Below are 27,682 nucleotides of genomic sequence, written 5' to 3' on the forward strand. Positions count from 1 at the left end.
GGATTTTTCTAAATTATTAAGCTCCCATTTCTCCTTTATATGCAAATCTGGTAAGGTCTAAACTTATCTTTCTCCCACTCTCTTGTTTTCATAATCTCATTGAAGGACCTTTTCTTTTTCTTCTTCCAAACATAAAGTTAAGCATGGTTTTCTAGTTTTTTTAATTGAGCCAGGTTGTCCAACAGGTTTTCCCAGCTAATGTCTTCAACAGAAAGAAAACAGATGGTCAGAATTTAGGGGAAAAAAAGAGAAAAGAATACAACCATTCTATAAAAAAATAAAAAAAAAATCTTTTTTACCAAATTAAAATCAAATTTCAAATATTAAAAATTACCAAAAAAAAAGGGAGGAAAATCATGCCCCAACTTTGTTAGTTACAAAGTGACTTCCTTTTTCCGTATAAGCCTAGTACTTGCCTCCTTTAGAATTTCCCTCACGGAGAAGGAGAAAAGAAATTCATACAACCCCCCCTCCACCTTAAATTTCCAATCTTTAGGGTTTCTCTCTCTTTCTCTCTTCCTCTCTTTTCTTTCCAAATCTTTCAAGATCCAATCTTTATTCCTTAAAACAGAAACCCATCCCCGAAAATGCCACCCACAACCACGACTTACGGCACCATCACCTCCAACCCAACCTCCACTTCCTCACGTGCCAAACACACGCGCCGCCCGTGGCCAGAACTCTTCTCCTTCTCCTCCTTGTCCCTCCCCAGCTCCTCCACCGATGCCAAGGCTCGAATAAAGCTCAACCTCTCCTACTTCCGCGTGAACTACGTGATCATAATGCTAACAATCCTCTTCTTAACTCTTCTTTGGCACCCGGTTTCAATGATTATTTTTTTGATAACCTTCATTTTCTGGTGGTTTTTTTACCTCTTTAATGACAACCCAGTTGTTGTTTTCAATAAAACGGTGGATGATAATGTAGTTTTGGGGGGTTTGAGTTTTGCTACTGTAGTTTTATTGGTTTTGACTCATGTGGGTGTTAATGTTTTGGTGGGGCTGATTATTGGGGTTGTTGTTGTTGGAGTTCATGCTGGATTTAGAGGAACTGAAGATTTGGGTTTTGGTGGGGAAGAAGAGGAGGAGAATGGGTTGCTTTCTGTTGTTGGAAGTCAGCCTTTGAGGCCTACTTCTGGATATAATAGGATCTGATTTGATTTTTTTTGTAGTTGAATTATTGAGAAAGTTGGATTTTGGGGGTTGATTTGAAGTGGGATTTTGTTTTGTTTTATTGATCTCAATGGAAATTGGATTTAGAGGAATTGTTTGTTTCAAATTTTGCTAAATGATCCTTTTAATGGTTAGGATTGTGGTTGAGCATGGCTTGTGGTTATGTTGTCATTAATTTAAGCTTTCAGAAGGGTGGAATTTGAGGCCTTGTTTCATTCATGAATTCATTTCTGTGATTGTTCAAAATTGAATTAGAGCTGGTATCATTGCGTTTTTAGTTTGAGATTGTTGTGAAATTTAGTGGATTTTGGCGCTTTGATTTGAACTGGGTGTTATGTGGTTCGCGGGGTTTTAACTGGTGTTTTTGGTTTAAGATTGTGGGGGCAGGATTGGAGGCCTTGGGACGATCCTTTAGTGGTTAGTATAATTGTATTTGAGGTCTTGTTTCATTCATGAAATGATCCCTTGATCGTTCTTCATTGGGAGTTATTACCTTTCCTAGGATGGTGAAAGTTGGATTTTTGGGGGCTTGGAGTAGAAGTGGGTATCACAGGTTGTTTTGTATTTCCTCAATGGTTGACGCTCAAAGGTAGCGAGATTTTATGACTTAATGGTGTATTCAATGTATTTAGAGAATAGAGGATCTTGAAGAATGCTGTGGCTGCTCATTCAAGAGTGAGGTTGGATTTTGTACTTTGGCCAATCAACATGATTGCTGAGTTGGATTTGTGGTTGGGGAGATGGATGGTGATGCTCTGTTGCAAAGCAACAAGTATGAAGTAACAGGCATGCTCTTATTTGCAGTGTTGGTTTGGAAGCTGGAGGGATTAGTTTGTTACACTTTTGTACTGATCCTGGAAGTAACTTTGTTTTAGTCATTCAAGTGTAATCACTAATTTGTTGTTTTCTTCTGTAGCACAATATAAATGAATCTAATTATGAATCAACTTTATAGTTCTTTCCCTGCAAACTTGGTGTCTTAGAGCATGTCTCATACTGGTTGTTTGATGCCTCGACTGTGGTGCGTTATGTTAGTAACTTGTTTCAGAATAAGCATTGGCTGTTTACTTTGCATTCAACATGAGAGGTTGCTAACGGCTTTAATCCATGCATTACCCTTTCATTAATGTAGAATAGTAATCTTATTTTGTGATTCAGCACTTCGATATGATTTGGTTTCTAGTGCCACTAACAGGTAGAGCTTGGTTTGTTGTTCTAGCTAAAAGGTCTGCTAAATTTTATCTGTTTTTACCAGTAACTGGTTCATAGAGTAGCTTGGATCTATTTAAGCAGCCAGTTTATCATTTGACCATCGCCATTACTGTCTTCTGCGTAAGTCTCCAGAATCCTGAGACCTGATTGCATGTGTTACCTGAATCCTACTCTTCAAAGCAAGAAAGGGTCATTGTAGCTACTAGTATTTGCATATGAAAGTTTTCTTTTCTGCTAGTACATTATTGATTATAGCTATGGTCGCATGCTCCAATATATTTCTTTATGAATTGGAAGCTTCAAGACCCATAATTTTGTTATCCTACATGCCCGTTCTCTGATTGCATCCATGACCCAACACTTACCGGTGTATTTTCAGTTTAGAAAGCAGCCCTGATATAGTTCTTTGTCAACATACTGATGAGCTATCACTGCAATTGGCTTTAACTAAATAATGTGGCTAATAAAAGTTGTACGGTGCAATGCAGAAACTTTCCCTAATTTTTCTTCAAACAAGGCCATCAGCTACATTTCTCCATTTTCGAATCACATTAAAATCCTCCAATGCATAGTCATACGAATATTTGTGTTAGGATAACAACTTCATTTAAATCCAGAAGATTTCTAGGGAAGATTGGTAAAAACTTAAAGCGTAAAACACAACAATTTTAGAAGTGACAGAAGGAATCAGTTCAAACTTCATATTCATTTCATTCATTGATCTGCCTATACTCAAGAGGTTTATGTCAAGGAGGGTATGCAGGACGACATTTAAGATGACTTAACCCTAAATTTGACATAAAAGATGAGCAAAGCTCTAAGAACAACATGCTGGCTGGCAACAAAGGAAAGTAATATCAAACAAAAGGAAGTAGAAATCAAACTACAGGAAAAAAACAATCCAACGCTATTAATCCTCTTCTAGATTGATGGAATCCTTAAACTTCCCATACAAAATCTTCTTCAACTCAGCCATTTGTGCCAGCACTGATTCTTTCTCCTCCTCGAGTTTTTCCAGGTTCTTGCTAGTCACCTCCTTCATCTCTTCTATCCTGGTCTCCACTTCTTCCTTGGGCACATGAGCGAAGACTTCACCTATTTGGAACCGTACTACTTCCTCATCAGTTAGAATCAACTCGTTACTCGCATCCTCCAGGTTATCATTTGTTTCCTGGGGTAAAAAGTTATTGTCAGGGTATGTAATCCTAAAAGATTGAACCCACATTATGGTAGAATGGGGAGTCCCAAAAGTTTCTAAAATGAAAAAACAGAGAGAACAATTGCATTTTGGTCAGATGCAACAAAACTTAACCATTAACCAAGTTGAAGGCTCTTCTACAGAATATAGACAACTAGTTGCAAATACTCGAGACAAAGTGAGATAATCAATGACAAGAGAAGCCAGAAAAGCAGTTTCAGTTTGTAGCACATATCACATTACTTTCTATAGGTTCTAGCCAAATTAACTTAACAGAACCACTCTATAATTACAAAAATTGAGCTTCGTTTTCCCAATCTATATGCAACCCAAGAACCAAAAGCACTATTTTCTTTCAATTCTCTATATCCATCTAATTCAGCAAAGCAAATTCTACAACTCAAATATCCAAAATAATAATAAAGGAAAGAGGAACTGAGAGTAAAGAAGCAAATTTTTCCCCCCCCAGGAAAAAGAAAATAAACCCTAAAACTCACAAACACATAAAAAAGAAGACCTTAAGACACCAAGATAAGCCAAAACTGAAATAGGGTTTTCTCTCATTCTAAAAACCCACCTCAAAAATAATATTAAAAAGTTCAAAAAAAAGAAAGAAAGAAAGAAAAAGATCCTCAAAACCCAAAACATAAAAGGATTATAAAAACTAACAGAAACTGAAAAGAGAAATAACCCAAACCAAATTAATACCTTGGCAATCTTGATTTCATCTTCAAGCTCATGAAATCGATTGTTTAATCTTCCAAATTTGTTAATGTTCTGTTGATCTTCCCAAGTAACCTCCGTCTCAGATCCTCCAGTACCCTTTAAAAATAGTTTGTCATTTAGACCCAAAACAGAGGAAGAACACAAAAGCAAGAAATAAAAACATCCAATAAAGAAAAATGGGATTTATGTGGGTTTTTCAGAATACCTGTTGCATGGCTTGTTCGGTGTTTTCTTTCTTGGAAGAAAATGGAATGCCAACTGAAGTTTCACCGATGTTCTTTTGAGAGTACCTCTTCCTCGGCTTGAACTTGAAAGTGTGAAACTATTTCTTAGTTTTGTCTCCCGATCTTTGTCTTTCCGGGTTTTCAACTTACATTTTTGGGCTTTGCCCAAGAAGAATATGTTTGGGCTTTTTTTATTTTAAAAATTTATAAATTTAAATAATGATTAATTTCATATTATACAATTATATGAAATCAAGCCAAACGTAATATTTAAAAAAATTCTGAGCTATTTTCAAAAAATTTAAATAAATTTTTATTTTTTATTATATTTAAAAGTTTTTTTATTTTTATTTTGAAGAAAATAAATCTAACTAATTGTTGATTAATGATTATTAATTAAAATATTACTTATTATTTTATATCACTTGGTGTTAACTAAATATATATTGATATGTTATAATAAATGACGATATTACATGTTGATGTAATAATCATGTGCCATTTTCACTATCATGTGCTCTTTTTACCTTCTACGTCAATTTTACATGAATATAAAATGATAAGTGACATTGATTAACATTCGAATATTTGACTTATTGATCGGTATATGAGTAAGTTCAAATCCCTTTCCTCAATTAAACAAATAATATATTAACTAATGATAATTAAAAAAATTATTAATTATGAAAAACTGTTTAATTTAAAATAAAAAAATAAAAACTTAATTGAATACAACAAAAGAATAAAAAATTACGATATAGACCTACATTTATATAATTTCAATTTACTGCAATGAAAAGCAGCCTAGACAGGTGTCATATGGTTTTTGATTCCCATTGCACTGTGATTCTTCAGAATCTCATAGCTCAAAGACATCTTCACCATCCTAGTTTAAAGATTTGGTAAGAATGAAATAAAATAAATTAAATAAATTCATGTGTATTGCATGCATGGTACAAGCATACATGACAGGTAAACTAGTATACAATAAAACTGTGATGATCTTAGAAAACATATATTTAGTTGCAGATGATAAAAAAGCAACATGGAAAAATTAGATGGATGCCTCAAGGAGCTTGAACTTTTCGGCGATATGATAGAACCATCACAAAGTCCTTGGCTGAGGAGCCAACAGATGCTGGGACCTTTTTCGCAGTTGATGCTGTGCGAAACCACAGATCGACCAAGTTATGAAGTTGTAACGTTGGTAGAACAGGCTGAGCCCGGCACATGATCTCCACCTACAAAATGGATTCACTTGTATCATCAGGGTAGATAAAGTGCCAGTAAACATCACTTATTTCACATTATAACTGCATTAATAACAAAAAAGGTACTGCATTTTTTTTTTCAGAAAATGCATTGGAAGGTTAAGAGTTTTGCCAATGCCATCAAAACATGCTTTTACTATGAACTGCTCAGAAGTTGCTAGTTTCCATATGGTTCACAACAGTAGATCAAGTGGGTTTAAGGTGTGTTAAAACTTAAGAGAGGAGGTAATCACAATAAGGAGCAATGCATCTTAACAAAAAATCTCTCACTTCTCCATAAAACCCAGAAAGGGGTCAAACTCTTCCAGAACTGGAGTAGGATATACATTCGATCTACCAAGGAATTAAAGCCCAAGTGTTATCAATGCTTTTGCTTCCAATTCCATTTCAGTATTCTCAGTTTCAAAAAACAAGAAAAAAAAAAGGCAACCTGTAGCAACATATTAACATAAAATTACAGCAACATAGCATCTCTATTTCAGAATGATGCAATTTAGACATTCTCAGCTTTCTGGGAAAACAGAAACCTGGTAAAGGTGATCTCACCTCAGCTTCACTTGCAAGATCAAGTTTCTTTACAAGGTACTTTTGGATGAATGAGACAGGCATTTTACCATCCCTGTTACGAAGAAAAAAAGAAGTCAATAATATATAGAAACAATAAAAACACTATCTCACATTTTTATGCTGCCTTCTCAACATTTACAACTTATGAGCATTAGTATTGCAATATAGAATTGTGGTAGTAAACAAAAACGTACAAAAATTTATCACAAACTCTGCAGAACCAAGTGATGGAAAAAGCAGATTTTTAAGTGGCTAATATGAACAAACTACTCACTTTATCCTCAAGTAGCATGCAGAAATCTGTGGCAGCGAAGCATCTCCTTTCCTGAAGCCATTTCATAAAATCAGATACTGAATTGAAGATATTCAAGTTGAGGCTCCTCTTGGATAAATGTAATATGCCTTTGACAATTAGCTCAAGCAGGAAAAAATTGAAGTAAAAAGGCATATCATTAATAAGTGTATATATAGTGTATAGTATCTTACTGATCTTCAGAAGCAACTAATGAGAACCAAATTGGACTTTCTTTCCTGTTACACTTAGCCCCCAAAGTGTCTAGCATGACTCTAGCTGAGGCAGCCTGCTGAGAGGCAGCTGCCCTCTTTTGTGCTGCTGCACGTAACCTTCTACGCTTCACAGGTCTTGAAATCAAACTTGCCCCATTCTTTTCATCCTGGACTTTTGTATTCTGCCCATGCTCCTTACTCTTAGCTTTAGGAATACACAATTTGCCATCAGGAACAGTGGCAGATTCCAGGTCAGCTTTTGTTTCCGGTATGTATAAGTGACAATCAGGGGCATTATGTGGCTCAGCCTTGGAAGTAGCCAATCCCTGTGAATTTAGCTTAGATGACTTTCTGTTAGCAGCTTCAACAAGACAATTTAAGGGGGTCCACAGATCTGCTTTGCCTTCTAACATTTCAACATCATCTGTATCTTCGTTTGACCTGCGTTCACTAGAAGGTTCTGCCATGGAAGAGTCCTGCACCGATTTAATGAAAATGGACAAATTTTCAATATGGAAAAGGAAAAATGTGTTTAATGACAGGGCCAATCTTGCCACAAAATTAACTCTGAAGCTTATATAATACAACCTTAAAGAATCTTTCTCCAGCCTCCTTTACCTGCCTTTTACTTTGACTAATTTTGTTTGAGGAATCAGGTGAGCTTGTGCCTGAGGGATGATCTTCTGCAAAATCTTCTTTCTTAAGGGATTCCTCAACAGAGAAATTACATCCTCGAAAAGCAGCAACTCTTTTTCGTGCAGTAGCTTTTGTTCTCCTCCCAGTCAAGCCAGTCTGCATTGGCACTTTGGGAGTACTGACCACCAATGATGATAGTGATCTTTCCTTCCTTTTGGCAGGAGGTGAGGTTGAAGGCATAACCTCAGGAGCCCTAATCTTTCTTCTTTTAAAAGGGAAAACTTTGGCCCTTATATCCTGCAAATTGTGGTCTGGCCTGCATATAATCATAGGAAAATCTAACTTTATGTCAGCTTATGCTAAACTTCATTATGAACACCAATGACTAGACGTTTTTATTTAAGTTTGTGCAAACACATGCTTTAAGTACTTGCATAGCACCACATAAATAGAGTGCATGTAGCCAGAATATATTTTGAAGAGCAATACACTATATAAACTCAAAGGTAACCAACATTTGGATGGCACAAATGGATTTATACGAAGTCTTTGAGAAGAAAAGGTGCAGAACAAGTAATGAGTCGGAGGAAGCCAATGGCTCGATGTATAAAAGCTATCATTTACAAGATTAAAATTGATATGACAGGGAAATTATACAGTTGTCATGCCCAGTCAATGGTTACACAGCAAAATTAAACTGCACCAGACACAAGTCTACTTCAGCTACAATTTCAGGAAAATTATCCAAATTTGGCTTTTGCAAAGTGTTTTTTTGATTGATATTACATGCTATTACTCAGTGGGACTGGATTAGAACTTTCCAATTCTACTGCTAGCATTTTCAACTTTTTCCTGGGTAACAATTATAGCTTTTACATTTGATAACAGACTTTGCCACAAAATTCATATATTTCTAAAATACAAGCTAGAATTATACACCGTTTTTTCTTTGTAGGGAGAGACAGAGGCTCAGTAATTATATAGACAAGATGAGTCACCTGAGTTTGTCGACTGGAAGACAGCCCAGCTCAATGTCACATACAGGACAACAATCCATCCCCTCATCCGAGAGCTTCTCATATATGCACTTCCTACAGACTGGATATATTTCAATATTCAATGCATCAAAAACAATCCACAGAGAATTTCAAAACTTTATCAGATAACCAGAAAAGCATATCTTATTCAACATTTCAAGAATACTGTAGCAAGTTCAAACTTCACACATCAAAGAAACCATAAGAGCAAGAAAAGCAGTTAATATGTGTCAGCCCTTTAATTCAATCAACAAAAGAAACGAAGCATTGTTTTAAGAGTGAAATAGGAAGGACGTTGAGATATTTTCTATAAATTCTTCAACAGGAATGCATCACTCTTTCCTTCAGACTGCCCAGTAAGTACATAATGACACATCAACACCCCATGCACAATACTATTGTAATATAGGTCCAGTTTCAGTTTGAGATTGCCTAACTACAGAAGGATAGACTAGGCAACCACAAATCCTATGCACAATATGTTGTCCAGGACCTGACTATTCATGATTGTCACATATAGCTATTGTCAACTTGGCTGGGCCTTCAATTCTTCAGAAGATCTTGGGACTTTTGAAGGTTTCAGTAGAAATTGCACTTTGTAGAGCACTGCAGAAATGAAATTCCTCTTTGAATATGTATAAACTAAAGCTGCATATATGCCAACTTGGGAAAATGGGCAGCTCTTATGCATGAGAAAAGTTGCCATCCATGTTGTCTTCCATGCTAAAACCGTTGCACCAATTCTGGCTTATCCTATATCTCCTACATAAGATTGCCTTATCCTCTGACTATTATACAATAATAGAACCAAAACCACCATTACACACAAAATATTGTATATTTTTGTTCTAGGTATACCACCAGTATGTACATACGTATAAATATGCATGAGACCAACCAAGGTCAGAAAGTAAAAACAGAATGTACAGAATTATGAACCAGAACAACCAGAATGCAAGAGAAATAAAACCGCAAAACAAAATAAACAGAAAGTATATACTAAGTTAAAAAACCCAAATTTCATATAACCATGACATCAAAAGAATTTCAAATTGGATGACAATACAATCAAGACTTTTCGCAGTCATCGGAATTCAGATGCATCTGAAACGTACAGTTTAAAGAATGCAAAACAAGACAGAGATATCCCAACACAACAAATCAAACAAATTGCAAACATAATCTAACCCCAGGTGAAAAACCCAGAAAAAACAAAACCACCCAGAATACAATATGCAAAGACAAAAGGAAGGAAAACCCAGATCAACAATTATCCAGAAAAACAGAAAAACGACCAAAGGAAAGAGAAACTAACACGTATGGAGGCACAAGGAAATAGTTGTAGCTTCCCTTAAAAGCTTATTACAAAGAGGACATGTCATGCATGACTCTAAAGTCTCCCTCTTCACTTTAACAACATGATGATGACCACCAGCCATCCCTTCTCCCTATATTCCTCTCGTCTCCCTTCACATTCAAAGGCTAAAACCGGCTTGATGAAGAAGATAACTCACGAACAAGTAATGGGTAATTCTTAAAAAACCAAGAAAAAGTCTTTAAAGTTCGAAGGTTTTTCCTTTTTGGGTTTTGACAAGTGTGTTTTGGTTCTGTGTATTGGTGTCAAAAAGGTGAGGCCTTTTTTATTTTTACATGGAAGAGATCTAAACTAAAACAGATGTAAAACGAAGTGGCGGGTTTGGGGGGGTTGAAATTAAGAGCAAAACTACGTTACGTGGGATTTGGTTGGATTTTTGGACACAAAAAGAGAAAGAAAATAAGAGAAAAGCAGCGGCTTTTATGTGTTTGTGTTGGGTGGTGTTTGAGTTTTATAAGAACTAAATATATAAAAAAATTCTAATTTATGAAGAAAAAATAAACATCACAATCCTCTTACAATCTACCCGACTTGACTTTTTAAATGTATTATTTGTGCAATTAAATCAAAAAGTTCGTATCGATTCATCAAATTAATTAAAAAATCAATAATTCATTAAATATTTCATTGATTCAGATTCATCTAATGTGATTTTTGAAATTCACTTTAATCTTTTGTTATAACATCTCAAAATATTTTTATTATATTAATATTAATTTGAATAAACCAACGATTCAATCATTGATCTGAAATCAAAAACCCTAAATGATCATTATCCTGTTCAGTTTTGATAACTGTAATCACAGCAAAGCTTAACAACCCTAATCATAATCCAAGATAGAAATCCTATCACATAACCATGACAGTATTAAAACAAAAAAAAAAAAATGTAATTCACATGTATCGTTCGGTGGTTGCATGTTGAAGGGATATGAATGCAAATCTTTAAAATTTTATTCAGTTGTCGTTTTCTTGACCAAGTTTTTCCGTGAAAAACAGCCATTGGTATTAAATAGGCCAAAGAAAAACTAATACTAGTGTACCCTTGTTTGACTATATACTGATTGCTACTTCCATAAACCCTCTTCCCTGCTAATTTCTAGTTTGTGGAAATGTTATTTGACAGGACAAGTATTTGTAAAATAAATCATAAGTTAATCAATATTTATTTCTTAAAAAGAAAGTTGGGTTATTAATATTAGGATCCAATAAAATGTGGGTCAAACATATTTTGGGCTTGCTCCACTAAATTGGGTTGAGGTTTTAAACAAGCAACTTTGGTTATGGACTGTGACATATGTGGAGAACATCTTTAAATTTTGCAAAGCAATTTGACAAGCCATGTCCTGTCCCACATGGTACCAGTGTCTTCAAAGTATAACAATAACACAGCTCAGTTTCAGTTAGATTCCGAGTGACATGTGGAGGGAAGTGGTTGGTTGATTAAGGATCAAGGATATAGAATTCTTGGCTTCCATCCTTCCACTTTGTATGGTGGTCTGACCACCTAGTCCCCCCTGCTTACATCATTTACCGATTGGGGTAGTTCTCACTTGCATTAGTAATTTTGTGTAACATCATATTGATCTCCCCTTTTTTTTCATTTTTGTGTTTTCTTGATCCACTTGAATTCAAATAGATGGCCACCATAACAGCTAGCAACTTTGCTGCAGTGCTGCCTAAGGCAACTTTGAAGGGATCGTACAAAGTTCAATCATCTCCAGTTCTTGGTAGGATTCTAGATTTACGTGTCCACTATCCTCTTCTAAACAAATCCAAGATTCTAGATGTTTGTATTACCTTAAATTCAGATATCAGATGAGTTCAGGTATTGGAAATCAAGAAATGAAGTCTTTAAAATAGGATTTTGACATTTCATGCATGTTCTTGCATGTTTAGGATTGCCTATGATGGCGACAAATGGTAGGGTTAGGTGCACCTTGGAGCAGAAACGATCTGCAAGCAGCATGAGCTTGAATCCCAGCATGGTTGCATCACTGATGGCAGCAGCAGCAGCAGCCATGACCACGACTGCAGGACCCGCCATGGCATTGGTGGATGAGAGATTGTCCACAGAAGGAACAGGACTTCCTTTTGGTTTAAGTAACAACCTTTTGGGATGGATCCTTTTTGGAGCGTTTGGTTTGATTTGGGCATTGTATTTTATCTATGTTTCTAGTCTTGAAGAGGATGAGGACTCAGGATTGTCCCTTTGAATGATGGAAGGGGTTCGGTGTGAGTATTGGAATGGAAATGTAGAGGAAAGGAAGGAAAACTTTGGCTCCTAAATAATGTCTCTTTCAATGTATGTCAGGTCAAGTTTTCTTTTTCCTTTCAATTGTTTCTTATGCTCTCTTTTTGTCTTTTTCACTAAATTATGCCTTAAATTGTATGAAAGTAACAGGTCTGGACTGGAAAATTCATCATTAGAACTATGATCTAGCACCTGGAGCTCCTATGGAAGAGGCTGTAATGCCACAAATGCCCTGCCAGGTGGTTCTACACATCAGTTTAGGAATTTCTGCACACCCCTCAATTTAAAATATGATACCCCATCCATCATGTAGCAAGTGCAAAGAGACAAAAACAGATTCCATATCATATAATCCCAGTGTCAACAAAAAACTGGACTCAATATGTAACATTTTCTCATCAGGAGGTAATCCATTGCTTGCATAAATATTAGATTAAGTGAGGAGAGATTGCAGAGAGACAACAAGCGGGTATTTTAATGCAATTATTCAAGCTCCCACAAGCAATAATTCTTCTACTCTCAACCAAGAGGCACATTTTCGATTGCTGTGATTGTGCAGAACAGAAAGTGGCAGACTGGCAGTTGTCAGTTGTTGAACTTTGCTCTAATGTTGCTGAAGAAAAAATCCTATGAAAAGTAATTGCTTAATCGGAATCATTATGAAAAATAATAAAAAAGAAAAGAAAAGAAAAGAAAACACCTTCCTTGCTGGTATAGGGAAGGTTTTTATCTACTGCTATACAGAGTACCTAAAGCCTATGGGAGATACTGAGGATCTCTGCAAGAGTAGTTAAAGCAAGTCAATCCAAATAAGTCAATGAGAAACTAATACATCAACCACAAGCTTATATTTTACTTCATTTACTTCCTAAATAGAGAATATACTCACACTTGCCGGCATTAGATCTTGAATTGCATAAATAGGATCCATCCCAATGTTCCATCTGTTTCATCTTGAAAACGAAAAATAAAGAAGTATGATCCTATTTCACGAGTACAACTCATTCCCATTGGTTACCTCAAGAAGTTGGCTTTGTTTTTACGCAAAGTAGAATAAACTTATTCCATAGAAAATCAATATCAACTACCTAGTAATTGCAAACTTTTTCTCTATGTCTTAGCTAAAAAACCGAGATTTAGACTTCGTCCTTGTTAAATTTAAAAACTTGAAAACACATTTCTTGTAAGTAAACATCCACTACATATATTGTCTATAGAACAAAAGGAAAAGAAAAGAAAAGATGCATTGCCACAAATTTTAGTCTCTACAAATTTGCATAGAATACCCAAATCATGGCATAACGATAAAATAAAAGTGCAGAAAACTGAAGAAAGAACTATTGCTTGTATGATGGATCCACCATGACTGCCTCCTAGGTACTGCTTGGATTGGTAAGGTTAAGGACCAAAAGGTCATTATCACATCAGGACTCCATTCTGTAAGAGTCGTGACCATGATTGCCACTGGGTTTATTTGAAGAAAAACCAATTCTAACTGAACTAAGAAAAATGAAAATGAACTATGATTTGCATTCTATAAAGCAGAGATACAGGGAAACGAAACAAAAGTTACCTAACCTTCACAAAACCAACCTTGCTATGCCTTTGCTATGGTGAAATTGAGATCTTGAGCTCCATCCAGGACAAGTCATCAAGTGCAAATCAGTAGTGAACAAACAAGCATCTAAGCTCTCACGGTCCACTATAACATTACAAGGAAAGGACAAAAGTTGATATAACAATTTAAAAGTAAATAAATAAATAAACTTCATGAAATCATTTTCACCTACATTTATTAATCGTTTCCCGGTTAATAGTTTAGGTAGAAAATATAATTTGTACAAGCTAATCTAAGGGGCATGCCATCCTGAAGCATTTGCCTTGTCATAATGCAAACTATCACCCCCAGAAATTGGTAAAATTCGTTGCGAAGGCAGTTACTAGAGAATATGTGTCACATTGAAACAGACTCATGAAGAGAAGTTATGCATAATATCAATGCACTTAACAAGGCACAACCAGCCCAATTAAAGAATAAGCTTGTTTAATTCACATGAAAAGCTTTCTGGAAACTCAGGAAGATTAGAGTAGTTTTCACTTAAGAATTACCAGCATGCATTAACTGCAAAGACAACCACATAGGCAGGTCATGAAAGAATATATTGACACTAAAACTTGGCTGTAAAATTTGAAATCAATCAATATTGGAAATAACCTCATATGAATCTACCATTGTTTCTGGTATCTGAAATAGTTTAAAGACTATGAAACAATTAGCAGTAGAAATAAAAGGGCCCCTTTTTATATTTTCTGCAAATGAGAATTTCTTACCACCACGACCTAGCAACAGAACCAAAACAAATGACAAAACTTAATTATGGCTACATGAATCCATTGCAGCATAGAAAAACTTTTAGAATAGAATTTAATAAACAAAGATTGATGGATAACAACTCATTTTATGTTGACATTTTGATCATCTTCATAGTTTCTACGAAGCAGCTCAAAAATAGATTGATCTCCTCCATTTCTACACGATAGATCCAGTAGCATTGTTGCTGTTGACGAATCTGCAGAAAATCCTTATCAACGATCTCATGTATAAATTTCGTTGCCCTTGACGCATCAACGTTTGGAAAAAATCCTTTGATCATTGTATTGTAAGAGCAACTATCTTGCGAGCAGTCAGTCACTTCCATTGTCCTAAACAATTCATATGCTTCATTTGGTAGCCCTTCTTTACAAAGTCCTTTGATCATGATACTATAAGTGAAAACATCAGGGTGTAACCCTTTGAGTGGGACTGCACAAAATAATTTCCTTGCAACATTAAGTTGCCCAACTTGACATAAGCCATCAATTAAGATACTACACTGGACTATATTAGCTTCAATCCCTCTGTTCTGCATAATATGAAAAAGTTCTACTGCCTCATGAACATGACCATGCTTGCATAAGCCATGTAACAAAGTAGAATAAGTAATCGTGTTTGGAACCAGGCCACGAGCACTCATTTCTTTGAAAAGTTGCTGTCAAAAGTCTACCTACTTGGCACATGCCATTTATAAGAGCATTGTAAGTAACAGTGTTAGGGACTAATCCATTTTGAGACATTTCGTGAGAGACTTCAATGGCTTCATCTATCTTTTTCAATTTACAAAATCCATTGACCAAGATGTAGTAACTACAAACATTCGGTATGCAACCCGTGGTAATCATCAAATTAAGAACCTTTCTAGCCTCCTCCGTTCTGCCTTGCAAACAATATTCATCCATCAATGTACTATATGTAATAGTATTGGGATCAACACCTTGTTGAATCATTCCTTCAACAATGTCATGAGCCTCTGAAACCATTCCCTCTTTACAAATAGCATCCACCAACATACTATAGAAGACAACATCCGGTTCGCAATTGTTAGCAACCATTTCTGTCGATAATCTTGTAACTTCCTTCCATTGGCCCAAATTACACGTTGCACGAATTAAGGAATTATAAGTCACAGCGAATTAAGGAATTACACATTCCATGCCCCTTGATGTCTACTGTGTGATGGGGGACTTGAGTTCAACAAGGTTTTGTAAGCTGAACTGTTACTGACAGATCTTTTTGTTTGTGTACGGGGATTTTGGAGTGTTATTCCTGATTTAGAGGATAACAGTTTAAAATCTTCTGCTCTGTTTAGGGGAGAATTTTGTTCTCTCCTTTCCTCAATGTATTAAACTTTCAAAAAAAAGTCACAACATTTGGTGGAATGCCTTTACCTGTCATTTCAGAGAAAAGGTTTAATGCCTCGGTTACAAGCTTGTCCTTACAAAGACGGTCGATGACAGAGCTTTATGTCACAATGTCAGGTAGATAGCCGCTTTGTTCCATTTTCCTCAGCAATCTAATAGCCCCGCTACTGTAGGTGTAGCCAACTTTACAAAGACCATTTATTATAGTTTTATAAGTTATCAAATCAGGTTTGTAACTATTCCTGACAGTCTCATCAAACAGGAGCACTGCTTCAGCTAGTTTACCTTCCACACACAACCCATCGGCCAGGGTGGTAAATGTGGTAGTATTAGGTTGAATACCCAGCTTCAACATTTTTCCCAAAAGCGAAAACCCTAAATCCGACCGATGCAAGCGACAGAAACAATTAAGCAAGATGCTGAAAGTATAAACATCGCGTCTGATTCCAAAAAATTCCATTTGTCTCAGTAGAGAAATGGCAGTTTCATAATGCTTCATTCCAACAATGGCACTAACAATAGCAGGGCGGGGACGGGTGCGAAGCATGTGGTTGAACAACCCAAGGCATCATCAATTTCGTGAGACACACACTTGGGTCTCTTCAAACGGGAGGAAAAAGTAGAGAAAAATGAGGATTGGGAAGAAGAAAAGAAGAATGGGAGTTACCAAGGAGAAGGAGACGCAATTGCAGAGCAGCAGCAGAAGAAGAAGAAGTGCATTTCCAGGGCCTCATCTCTTCTTCACCGTGAAAATTGAGAAGAAATTGTAAGGGTGGTGATCAATTGGCTTCATTTTTTAAATTCAGATATCAGATGAGTTCTGGTATTGGATATCAAGAAATGAAGTCTTTAAAATAGGATTTTGACATTTCATGCATGTTCTTGCATGTTTAGGATTGCCTGTGATGGCAACAAATGGTAGGGTTAGGTGCCCCTTGGAGCAGAAGCCATCTGCAATCAGCATGAGCTTGAATCCCAGCATGGTTGCATCACTGATGGCAGCAGCAGCAGCCGCCATGACCACGACTGCGGGACCCGCCATGGCATTGGTGGATGAGAGATTGTCCACAGAAGGAACAGGACTTCCTTTTGGTTTAAGTAACAACCTTCTGGGATGAGACCCAATTATCATAAATTAACATACATCATATAATTCCGGAGTTATTCCTTCTATTCTTACTAATTTTTTTTACTCTTCATTTCATCAGCTAAGTCATAGTTCAGTTTTTCTGATTGAAACATAGCATAATATAGGAAGGAATCCAGTTAAAATGTAAGAACATAAAGAACGTTTTCCTTTGCAATATGGCAGGAAATGCTCTTTGAGACCAGAGGAAGCTGATGCCTGATGCATAGTAGAAAAATTTGTTCATAATCATATCTCCCTTCTCTTCACAACAATATATATGTATCATTATAGAGTTTACAAGTAGCAACTTTATTTTCTTAGAGATAATTTATTCATGAGGCAGTGGAAACTCTTATTGTAACTTAAAAATTGCTTGGGAGAACAGGGCAAAGGGCTTTTAGTCACCACAATCCACAAAGTCATAGTTCACAATTAGGTGGCCTTGTGCAATGCCGTTCCCATTTGTGTCAAGTTGTCTAAACACATTGACATCCAAATCTAGGCCTCCGTTGCTGCACTGATCAACGATTCTCACCGTTGCCTGAGCTCCGGTCCCGGTGTTCGTGACCTACACAAGCAAGAATAAACTTTTAGGTGCTGCTATTTAACTACTATTGTGGCCTAAGCAGTTAAAGCTAAAAATTGCTTACCCTTAAGCACCTGCCGCAAGCAGCTTGCCCTCGAGGACCAGCCGGACCACAAAAGGCCGTCCATCCATATTTGCGGCGCCATTCCAGAGGCTTATTGGCATCCCAGGTGGCGCAGAAAGCACTTACAGCGGTCAAGTCCCAGTTATTCTGCTCAGGGTTATATAAATGGTAAGTAGCTCTCACATTGGAAGCGCTTTGGGCAGCAGCAGAAGCCACCAGACAAGCTAACAACAGAATGCAGAATCTCTCCATTTTCATTTTCCCCCCCTTTTACTGCAGTTTTTGTTGCCTAAAATGATTCCAGGATGCCTGAATTTATAGTGAAAATGGTCCCTGGTATGATTACAGGATTACCCTTGTCGTGTTAAAACAGAAACTTGACTAATCCAAATCAGAGATTCTAGATCCCCATGTTCTGAACCTGGCCAAAGTAGCATTATCTTTAGGAGGAATAGTCAACAAAGAATTTATGTGCAGCTTAAAAACCATCTAACATGTACTAGAAAAAAAATCATAAGAATCATCATCCTCTGTCAGAACAAATCAGGACCAGAAGATTAATTTCTTGAGAGCTGACGGATCAAAATATTATAATTACCCAGACTGCAAAATTCTATCAAAAGTTGATTTACTTCAAAAATAATACAAGGGTAAACATCAAACTGGAAAACGAATTCAATGGTAATCAATTAATGACTGATGTCTTTCATTTTTCCACTGAACATATATAGAGTAAAGTTAGTTGAAATCTCATTTGCGTGACAAATTATGTATTCCTTTTTTGTGGTTGTTGTGACTTGTGATGCGAAGACTCGTTTAGTCTTTCACGCAAACTAGAAATTCAGACTCGTCATTGGATGATTTTTCTACAATTTTCCATTGAGATTTGGAGTCTTCATCACTCAAATTTTCTTCGCAGTTACCCATTTATTCTTCCTTCATTAGCGGCAGAAAAATGTTCATTTCCTTGTTAGCAGGCTCATTACCATTCCAAAATTAACATTTCTGTTGATGAACACTTTCTTGGATTCAATAGCATACAATCTATATCCCTTCAATACCTCACTGTAACCAGTATGAACCGTTAACTTTGACTTTGCATCAAACTTATATCTCCTCTCATCAGGTATTTTTGCAAAACAGATACAGCCAAACACTTTAAGGTGAGCAACAGAAGGTTTGTATCCAAACCATAGATCAAATGGAGTTTTCTGAGACAATACTCTAGTATAAACTTTATTTTTGGTATAGTTGGCAGTGTTAAGTGCCTTTGCCCAAAACTTCTTAGGCAACCCTACCTGAAAGAGCAAGCATCTTCCCATCTCAGCCAAGGTTCTTTTTTTTTCCTTTCAGACTTACCATTTTGCTGTGGGTTGTAGGTGACAGTTAACTGATGCTACATACCATGTTCAGCCAAGAATTTCTCAAATTCAGCTGTAGCAAATTCAATACCATTATCACTTTTCAAAGTCTTTATAGTTAAGCTTGAGAAGTTCTCTACTAATGCCTTGACCTTAGTGAAAATCTTTAAAGCATTAGACTTCTGCTTCAAGAAATAAACCCAGCAATATCTAGTATAATCATCAAGAAACAATATATAATACTTGCTTCCACTAAGTGAAAGTGTTTTCATAGGTCCACTTATGTTAGTATGGACTAACTCCTGCTTCTGAGATGCCTTTCAACTACTTTTCTTAGGAAATACCTTCCTAGTCTACTTTCCATATTGATGGGCTGCACACAACCTTTCTGGTTTGGTAATACCTGGTAAGCCTTCAACGAACTGATAGATGCCATCAGAGAAAGTGAACTATATTTCACATGTCCCAACCTTCTGTGCTAAAGTTCAAACACATCCTTTTCACTGTACAAAGCCATATGCATAGTGTCCTTCAAATTCATTGGATAACAGTTATTCTTCATCTGAACAGTAAACATCTTTACACCACAAGGATCAAATACAGTGCAAACTTTGTCTTTGAACAATAAAGCATAATGCTCATCTGCCAATTGTCCAACACTCAGCAGATTATGATCTGCTTCAGGCACATAATGAACACTCGTTGTATATCTCATACCAGATGTAGTCTCAACAACAACAATCCCCACACCAAGTATTTTCATGTATTCTCTATTTCCAATTTTAACTTTGGATATGAAACTAGTATCAAGATTAGTAAACAAAGACTGATTACCTGTAAGATGATAAGAACAGGCACTATCCACAACCAAACACTAGTTTTTCTAGATTCTTCACCCATCTTAGCCATGAACAAAAACTCTTCAACTCACTTTCCTGCTTAGCTATTGCAACCTGAGCCTCAGGTTTTGTTTTTTTTGGTTTTTGCACACTTTTCCAACATGCCCCAATTGCTGACAAGCCCTACATTTGACATATGGCCTGAACAAGCAGTATCTTTCAGCATGATTCCTCTTCTTGCAATTTGGGCTAGGAAGATATTTACCAGTTGATTTTATCTGCTTCACATAGTAGATTTAGTTCTTTTCAACTCAATCTTTTTAGAACTACTACTTTTTAGTTTTAGTCGCTTAGTTTTAGCAACCAAGGCATTCTCTATAGAGTCCTCATGCTTAAGAAACTTTCTCTGCTCAAAAGCTAGTAAAGTTGAAATTAATTCTTTCACAGAGATTTTAGTCAAATCTTTTGAGTCTTCAAGTGAAGTTACCTTTGACTCAAACTTATCTGACATACTCACTAGAATCTTGTTGACCATCCTTTGATCGGTGACCTCTTGTTGTAGCATCCTAAGCTGATTCACCAGCTTCAACAGCTTGTCTCTATACTCTGAATGCTTTCCTCTTCCTTTATTTCCATCATTTCGAATTGTCTTGACAAATTCATGATTTGCATAACCTTGGTTCTATCATTTTCTCGGTATTCTTCTCTTGTACTATTCCACACTTGCTTAGTATCTTCCAAATGCATAATCTTTCCAAAAATTGACTCTGATGTAGCTGACTGTAGGCTAATCAAAGCCTTGTACGTCTTTGCAACTTTCTTCGAGTGCTGCTTGATTTGAGCAATGGTTGGTTTGGCATGCCTTTGAATAGGCATCTCACCAGACTCCACCACGTCCCACAAGTAAAATGCCTTGAGATAAGACCTCTTTTTTACTACCCAGAAGGGGTAATTCACACCAGTGAATGCAGGAGGTGAAGCAACACTAATTCCAGTTGTAGCCATATTAAATTGAAGAAGCTTTGATCAAAACAGTGTATTACAAGTCCCTTGAGACAATGTGCTCTGATACCATGTAGTGAATTTGAGAAGAAAAACTCAAGAGAATGAAGAACACAGGAACAGAGAGGGAAAACAGAGAGAATCAAAAACAACTCAAAATTTGGGAAAACGATTTTTGACTGTTATTCCCTAGTAGTATTTATATCAACACTGATAAAACTAAACTCCTTAGATCTAGCCTCGATTACTGTGCATTACCAACTAACTCAGTTGAGCAGAGAAACAAATGCCATTGATTTCTGTGCTATAGCAACGGTAACAACTCCTTACAAACAACAGAGTAAAATAAAGAGAAGACGATACAAATATAAAATGGCAAAGCATAGTGCCGTATGACTCTAAACATGGACTTATAAAACCACAACAAATAAAATTACATCGTTTAACTAAAAATCTTCTATCTTCATAATGCTGTTGGTTCCCTCCAATCTTCAACAGCTTCCTTCATTCTTCAACAACTTCAACTAGAGACAAAAGATTAAATCTTCAAAATGCCAGCCAAGTGGGGTTTACAGTGCGCTTTCGTCCAGTTTTTGTGTTGTAAATGATTAGAGTGTGACGAGCATCTGTTGTATGTATTGTATAGAGTGATGCTCAGTTTTTGATGGCTGCATATTTTTTATACTGGGTCTGTACCGTTCGAGGGCTGTTGATCTTATGCACGGGAAGGTTGGCTCTGAAGATAGGTTGAGCTGATCTTGAGTCGATATGTTTTTCCTTTGAAGTATAAAGGTTTAAAATCCCTCTGTTTTTACAGGGAATTGAGTTTTGAACCAATTATTATTGTTCAAATCAGGAATCAGAATACTTCCAAAACATACACTCTTCTCACAGAGCTTTACTTCATTAAGACATTGATTGAAAGTTTAGCATACAGAATCCCACTTTTTGATGTCATTTCCCAACACCAAAGATTACCATCCTAGTAACATGATATTACATGATGCTTCTTATCACAGATTTATTCATGAGAAAAGTGGGAAGTCTAACTTTGTAACTTAAAAGTTACTGGGAGTAGACAAGCACTGCATCATCGTCACAATCCACAATCTTATAGTCCACTATTAGGTGCCCTTGTTTGATGCCGTTCCCATTGGTGTCAATCGGTTTAAACGCAGTTTCGAGGTCCAACTCCAGGCCTCCAGTGCCGCATGTGTCAACGATTCTCACTATTTCCTCGTCCTTAGTTTCAGTGTTGGTTACCTGCAGGTACAGTGGCGGAGCCAAGATTGATTAAACTATGCATGAAAATAATATACAACTCAGAATTTTAACACGTTATGGCCTTGATTTGCACGACTTAAATTTAGGAGTTTCAGAACTTTTGAGGTTGCCATGGCCCCTTTGAACCTAACTACCATCCTATCCTGCATGCAGGTGAGGATAAATTATGTTTATATCTCATAATTTCGATGTATTGCACGAGCTGAGCTTTTCTAAGGCGAAGTCTCTAATTTTCTTTCAGTACTATATATTCAATAGACATATTCAATTTATGAAGATGAAAATTAGTGAGAGGTAGAAAAAGTTGCTCACCTTTAAGCACTTGCCACAAGCGTCTACTCCCGTAGGACCAACTGGTCCACAGAAACCGGTCCATCCATACTTGCTGCGCCATTCCAAGGGCTTAGCACCAACCGCTGCGGCGCAAAAAGAAGGTATTTCCCAGCTATTCTGTGAAGGTTGGTAGTCAGTCCAATAAGCCGTGACATCGGTAGCATCTGGGACGTCGTCTGCATCACAATCCACAAATGCATAGTCCACAGTAAGGTGACCTTGTTTAATGCCGTTTCCATCAGTGTCAATGGGTTTAAACGCAGTCTCGAGGTCCAACTCTAGGCCTCCAGTGCCGCATGTATCGACTATTCTCACCGTTTCATAAGCTCCAGTGGCAGTGTTGGTCACCTACACGTATGCAAGAGAATAAATCGTACGTATAGCTCAGAAATTTTAATGAATACACGAGCTTTTTTATTGAAAACGAAAGGGAAATAGGAAAGATAAATAACAAAATTATCAAGGAAACAAAGGTTTAGGTCCTTGCATTTAAGCACTTGCCACAAGAATCTACCCCCTGACTACCACTCGGTCCACAGAAGCCGGTCCATCCATATTTTTTGCGCCATTCCAAGGGCTTATCACCATCCACTCCGGCGCAAAAAGAAGGTAGTTCCCAGCCATTATCGGTAGGCTTGTAGTCAGTCCAATAAGCTGTGACATCAGAAGCACTTTGGGCAGCGGCAAAAGCCACTAGGCAGGCCAAGAACAGAATGCTTAAGCTTAGTCTCTTCATTTTTTGTGTGAAATACTCTATCGGTTTTCTTGAAATCGTTTCCACGGTGTGCTCCATTTTATAGACTTAATTAGTTCACCGTACTTGTAAAGATTAAACCATGTGATTTTCATTCTCTTAATAATAGAAAATTACACATCACCGTCCAAGTGGATAAGGCATATGCTTTAACTAAAATTTCTTATAAATTAAAAAAAAAAATCCAGTGCAATCATTGCTTTTGGCGTCCTAAACTTGAATTTCGTGTAATTTAATGGAAATTCGTAAAGATCAGAGCTGCACGTGATTTTCGCGCTCCTGTTTTTGTCATTTTGTCAATAATTACTTCGGTCACTCAAGTCCGAGTCAGCTTGTGGGTAAGCACAACGTATAATCGTTAACGTACTCGACAGTCGACAATTGTCCTAAAGTGTAAGCGGCATCGTGGTCCTACTGTCAGTAGCTAATTTGTCTGTTTTCATCGTTTATTGGTCCTTCTCAATATTTTTTATCTAGACTGGTGCAGGCTGCTCTTGTCTTACTCCTTGGACTTGCTGATGATCCATGAGATAAATATTCAGGCAACTCGTTCGTTAAGGAATATATTAAATAGCTCTAGTTAAGTTAATTTCTACTGAACAAGGGTTGAAGCGCAAAAGAAGCTGGATGTGCTTTCAAATAATGAAGTCTTTATCAAGGCTTCAATTAGTAATTAGATGGAAATTTTAAGTTATTTATAAATATATTAAGTTAAGAATATGGATGTTTTACAAGTGCATTCTTATCTTAAAAGAAAATAAAGAAACAATATTAATTTGTGACGATTCGGCCATGTCCATTATTTTTTAATACATATTAAATCATTACATTCAAAATATGATATCTATAGTTTATGAGTGGATATTACATGTGTGAATAGTGATAATGGTGTGTATTTGAACAGAAAAATAATAAAAAAGAATATTATCTCATTTGGGAGGCTCTCAAAATGAGGAAAATCGGTTCCCATGTCAACGGGAGTCTCTAACAGCTTCAACTAGAGATTAACAGTGACATATCATATGAACTTGGCTTGATTAATTTGTCCTCGTCAATTTAATTTGGTTGTACTCCTGCCTATGGTATATTGCTGTATGTAGGGGTGATGTTGACATAGAGTAGCTAATTAATGCCCACTTTAAAATTTTATTAATCCTGGTTTATTTCCTGACAATTTTGCTGAGTTTCAAGCAGTTAAAGAAGGCTTTTCATTTGCTTTGTCCTCTCTTGGCAGGCGTACGGTGCATCAACCTCATCTGCAGGCAATCCTTCTTGATTGTCTTCAGCTTTCTATTTCTTTTTTCTTTTGTGCAGATCGATATCGGTCTCTTGCTGTAGGGAAAGCTACTGGTATAGCTAACCTTCTGTCATGGAGAGCTGCTCGTGTAGAACGATTTAATGAAATCAATGAAAAAAATATAATTTTTTATTATTTGATAGTGAAATGATATGCATATACTCTATCAAGTAGGCTATATAATATTTACACGCGTTTTCTTTTTGCATGCACTTAATATGATTCCCACGTCAACATCATAGTTGCTGCCAGCAGAAAAGAAAATTGTAGGTCAGCCACATTTTTTGTGGACGTAATAAATCCAACATGAACCATGTGATAGTGAACCAACATGGATATCTTAATTTTTTTTTGTCATTTTCTCCATAACTGTGACATGTGACAAATATAAACATTAATCATTATACTATACATCAGCCTTTAAAATAATAATTAAATAATGTTATGAGGTTAACCAAACATCAAATTAAAAAATTAATTCGAAGGAAATTCCAATGAAAAGGTTCAAGTAATTTTTCCTTGTTCAATTCTTCATTTATGTAATTTTCCGATGAAAGCAGAAATAGGATTTATTGATGGTAGTTTACCGAGAGATATTAACGGATTTGATTGCTTATCAATTAGCAACGGGGAATAACATTGTCAACAGGATATCCTTTTAGTATATTATTGACAGAATATTTTGTCACTGACAAAATAATATTACCAACAATTGCTTCTTTGACTAATTTATCAGCGTAATTTTCCGCTGATAAATTCTCAATACCAACAGAATTTCAAACTTTACTAATTGAATATTCTATCGATAAAAACCATAATTTTTGTAGTTTTGTTTAATGGATGAGCATAACCCCTAAATAAACGGGGAAAAATCCTGTTACAAGATCAACTATTGTCATAGCAGCACTCCCATAAGCATGCAGAAAACAATTACATAACCATAATTAAGTGTTTGTATAAACGATACAAACTAAATAGTTTGATGGTTGAGTCATGGCAATGAGAAAAACAAATCATAATAATTGTTGTGTTGCTCAACCATTAGATTCAAAATTTTTTTCCCATCTTTGGGCACCACTTTTCATTCTTGCTGACAACGACAAAGCCAAAAGAAATTTGATTCCCCTTGTCCTCTGAAACCAAAGTTATTTCTCTGGTCCCGATCGGAAGGAGCAGACAGCTAGCTAGGAGAAAACAAAGGTTTCAACCCAAGGTATGTTAAAACAAGAGGAAGTGGTCACGGTGGAGTAGATAAAATATTACCACTGTAGCTTTTGTTCAGGAGCGACTCAATAAATTTAAAGGCTTAAAGCAAAATATTCAAATGAAGTTTTTTTTTTATTGAAATTAAAAAAAGTTATTAAAATTTTATTCTTTTAGCATTTTGAGATACAAAATTTTTAATTAAACTTTTATAATCAAGTTCTTCTAATATTTCTTTTTCAATTGATAATATAGTTAATCCATTTAATTTTTCTTGAGACATTGTTGATTTTAAATAAGATTTTATTAATTTTAGTTTTGAAAAACTTATTTCTCCTGAAACAATACTTACTGGAATTGTTAACATTATTCTAAAAATATTTAACTATTATAATTATCTTATATTTTTTAAATGGCTAATATAAAATCAACAATCAAAATTTTTAATTCAAATAAATCAACTATCACTTAAAATAAAAATAATATAACAATATAATATAAATCTAAATTAAAGTAAAAACATTTGTAAAAATTAGAACAATAGTACATAATTGTTGAATGCTTATTGCAAATTGCAAATGAGGCTTACAGCTTTATGAAGATAATAAAAGAACAGACTTCTTGTGTATTCTTTGGAGAAAAATTAAAGTTAAAGGAAGAATGAGCAAATGAGAAATGAAAATTTCAAAAGTAGATATTATACATTGAAAAAAATAATTAGTTTTATATATAGAAAAAATATAGTTGTTGGAAATCATTAAATGTGTTGATTGGAAATAAGAGAAATAAGTGAGAAAAAAATAACTATTGGAAATGATTAAATACATGTAACTGTTAGTTTATTGGAAATAAGAGAATATAGTTGAGAATTAATAGTATTCAAGAAATAAAGAAGTAATAAAAAATTAAGATTTATTAAGCACATAATTAAAAAAAATAAAAAATAAATAATTTGATGAATTATTTTTTATTTTTATATATTTTTAATATAATTAATTATATTATAATTATTATAAAATTATAAATCTTTTTTAAAATTGGGGCCTCTCCAAATTGGGAGCCTAAAGTCTTTGCTTGCGTTTTGTTTATGTCCTAAGGGCAACAGGCTAGCATCAGCACGTTCTGAAAACATGCTGAAATTATTGTACAGTTGGAGCCACATCTAGGGCAATTGTCCTCATCCAAAAATCCTATTTTGGTTTTTCAAGTAGGGTCTAGCATTAATTCTTTTGGGTGAGGATGTGTTGGATTTTTGGATAAAGTTGGGGGTCTTCCATTTTCCAAGTTCAATTAGATCCTCACCAGGGTTGACTTACATATATCTCGGAGCTAAAATGTCATGGTGAGTCTTGAACCTTGGAAGTAGAAGAGTCATGTTGCTTTGTAAAAGCGACGACAATGTCCGAACCAAATACAAAAGCGATCAGCTGCTTACCAAGCACAAAGCAGCACCTATCCAAGAAGAATAGAGCCCCTATACAGAAAATACTGGGCAACCAGAAACGAATCAACAAAAGACTATACATCAGCTAGACCAATGTGAAGTGATCCAAAAACAGCAGAGAGATCTCGTTTTCAAAAGTTGAGATCAAGCGGCCAGAAATGTTGTTTTGAGACGGAAATTCCCTCCAACTCAGAGGAGATCAAAATCTTTGCGACGATCTTCTATTTCTTCTTCCAACTCAACGGATTGCTTCCTTATTCGTGGAACCGGCCATGATAATACTTTTTCAACCTGACAAAGCAAATATGCACCCAATTAAGATATATTATTAAATTTGTTTGTATGGAGACTTAATTAGTGATAAGAACAGATAGTAGTGTACTTTCTTTTATTGCTAAAAGTTACAGTAGATATCTGAAAGTAATTTCTTCTTGAGACAAAAAATGTCTATAGCTTATACCAATATCAA

At 35.8% G+C, this 27,682-nt stretch overlaps 5 protein-coding genes and 2 pseudogenes across 7 annotated transcripts; 2 read left to right on the top strand and 5 right to left on the bottom strand.

Annotated features, from left to right (window-relative positions):
- Nucleotides 1–391: 391 nt before the first annotated feature.
- Nucleotides 392–2,142, top strand: LOC18600169 (PRA1 family protein E pseudogene; annotated as a pseudogene).
- Nucleotides 2,143–3,071: 929 nt separating this feature from the next.
- Nucleotides 3,072–4,653, bottom strand: AIP3 (ABI3-interacting protein 3). Its single transcript, XM_007030482.3, has 3 exons — nucleotides 4,514–4,653; nucleotides 4,291–4,404; nucleotides 3,072–3,555 (listed from the first exon to the last, which is right to left on the bottom strand). Exons 1-3 carry the CDS (start codon nucleotides 4,520–4,522, stop codon nucleotides 3,295–3,297), a joined length of 384 nt encoding a protein of 127 aa, XP_007030544.1. The 5' UTR covers nucleotides 4,523–4,653; the 3' UTR covers nucleotides 3,072–3,294.
- A 769-nt stretch (nucleotides 4,654–5,422) lies between these two features.
- Nucleotides 5,423–11,992, bottom strand: LOC18600171 (E3 ubiquitin protein ligase DRIP2-like). Of its 3 annotated transcripts, none has more exons than XM_088806239.1 (7): nucleotides 11,865–11,992; nucleotides 8,512–8,611; nucleotides 7,466–7,829; nucleotides 6,857–7,353; nucleotides 6,645–6,695; nucleotides 6,350–6,422; nucleotides 5,423–5,773 (listed from the first exon to the last, which is right to left on the bottom strand). In XM_088806239.1, the coding sequence occupies exons 2-7, from the start codon at nucleotides 8,568–8,570 to the stop codon at nucleotides 5,600–5,602; spliced, it is 1,218 nt and encodes a 405-aa protein (XP_088662365.1). In that variant the 5' UTR covers nucleotides 8,571–8,611; nucleotides 11,865–11,992; the 3' UTR covers nucleotides 5,423–5,599. The 3 variants fall into 3 exon arrangements, with proteins under 3 accessions (XP_088662365.1, XP_007030547.1, XP_007030546.1); XM_007030485.3 differs by lacking the exon at nucleotides 11,865–11,992 and adding an exon at nucleotides 9,866–10,371; XM_007030484.3 differs by lacking the exon at nucleotides 11,865–11,992 and adding an exon at nucleotides 9,866–10,369 and having other exon boundaries at nucleotides 7,496–7,829.
- LOC18600172 (photosystem II reaction center W protein, chloroplastic-like) lies at nucleotides 11,353–12,217 on the top strand. Its single transcript, XM_018120505.2, has 2 exons — nucleotides 11,353–11,655; nucleotides 11,825–12,217. Exons 1-2 carry the CDS (start codon nucleotides 11,565–11,567, stop codon nucleotides 12,139–12,141), a joined length of 408 nt encoding a protein of 135 aa, XP_017975994.2. The 5' UTR covers nucleotides 11,353–11,564; the 3' UTR covers nucleotides 12,142–12,217.
- Nucleotides 12,218–14,633: 2,416 nt separating this feature from the next.
- LOC18600173 (uncharacterized) lies at nucleotides 14,634–16,580 on the bottom strand (annotated as a pseudogene).
- A 690-nt stretch (nucleotides 16,581–17,270) lies between these two features.
- On the bottom strand, nucleotides 17,271–17,994 carry LOC18600175 (pathogenesis-related protein PR-4-like). Its single transcript, XM_007030491.3, has 2 exons — nucleotides 17,697–17,994; nucleotides 17,271–17,614 (listed from the first exon to the last, which is right to left on the bottom strand). Exons 1-2 carry the CDS (start codon nucleotides 17,952–17,954, stop codon nucleotides 17,444–17,446), a joined length of 429 nt encoding a protein of 142 aa, XP_007030553.1. The 5' UTR covers nucleotides 17,955–17,994; the 3' UTR covers nucleotides 17,271–17,443.
- A 3,772-nt stretch (nucleotides 17,995–21,766) lies between these two features.
- LOC18600177 (uncharacterized) lies at nucleotides 21,767–23,294 on the bottom strand. The gene is made up of 3 exons (XM_007030494.3): nucleotides 23,003–23,294; nucleotides 22,495–22,863; nucleotides 21,767–22,161 (listed from the first exon to the last, which is right to left on the bottom strand). Exons 1-3 carry the CDS (start codon nucleotides 23,249–23,251, stop codon nucleotides 21,964–21,966), a joined length of 816 nt encoding a protein of 271 aa, XP_007030556.3. The 5' UTR covers nucleotides 23,252–23,294; the 3' UTR covers nucleotides 21,767–21,963.
- Nucleotides 23,295–27,682: the final 4,388 nt, after the last annotated feature.

This window comes from Theobroma cacao, chromosome 5 (genome assembly GCF_053813885.1).
Source record: "Theobroma cacao isolate CCN51 chromosome 5, ASM5381388v1, whole genome shotgun sequence".
Classification (NCBI taxonomy): Eukaryota; Viridiplantae; Streptophyta; class Magnoliopsida; order Malvales; family Malvaceae; genus Theobroma; species Theobroma cacao.

Excerpts from the sequence above, each read along its gene's own strand:
- LOC18600177 (XM_007030494.3), bottom strand. The coding sequence starts at position 23,251 with ATGAAGAGACTAAGCTTAAGCATTCTGTTCTTGGCCTGCCTAGTGGCT. Across the intron at positions 22,864-23,002 it reads CTTGTGGCAAGTGCTTAAAT|GTGACCAACACTGCCACTGG; the intron begins GCAAGGACCTAA and ends GCATACGTGTAG. Across the intron at positions 22,162-22,494 it reads CTTGTGGCAAGTGCTTAAAG|GTAACCAACACTGAAACTAA; the intron begins GTGAGCAACTTT and ends CTGTACCTGCAG.
- LOC18600171 (XM_007030485.3), bottom strand. The coding sequence starts at position 9,989 with ATGGCTGGTGGTCATCATCATGTTGTTAAAGTGAAGAGGGAGACTTTA. Across the intron at positions 6,423-6,644 it reads GCATGCTACTTGAGGATAAA|GGATGGTAAAATGCCTGTCT; the intron begins GTGAGTAGTTTG and ends TCTTCGTAACAG. Across the intron at positions 5,774-6,349 it reads ATCTTGCAAGTGAAGCTGAG|GTGGAGATCATGTGCCGGGC; the intron begins GTGAGATCACCT and ends TCCATTTTGTAG.
- LOC18600172 (XM_018120505.2), top strand. The coding sequence starts at position 11,565 with ATGGCCACCATAACAGCTAGCAACTTTGCTGCAGTGCTGCCTAAGGCA. Across the intron at positions 11,656-11,824 it reads TCAATCATCTCCAGTTCTTG|GATTGCCTATGATGGCGACA; the intron begins GTAGGATTCTAG and ends TTGCATGTTTAG.
- LOC18600175 (XM_007030491.3), bottom strand. The coding sequence starts at position 17,954 with ATGAAAATGGAGAGATTCTGCATTCTGTTGTTAGCTTGTCTGGTGGCT. Across the intron at positions 17,615-17,696 it reads CTTGCGGCAGGTGCTTAAGG|GTCACGAACACCGGGACCGG; the intron begins GTAAGCAATTTT and ends TTGCTTGTGTAG.
- AIP3 (XM_007030482.3), bottom strand. Across the intron at positions 3,556-4,290 it reads ATGAAATCAAGATTGCCAAG|GAAACAAATGATAACCTGGA; the intron begins GTATTAATTTGG and ends TTTTTACCCCAG.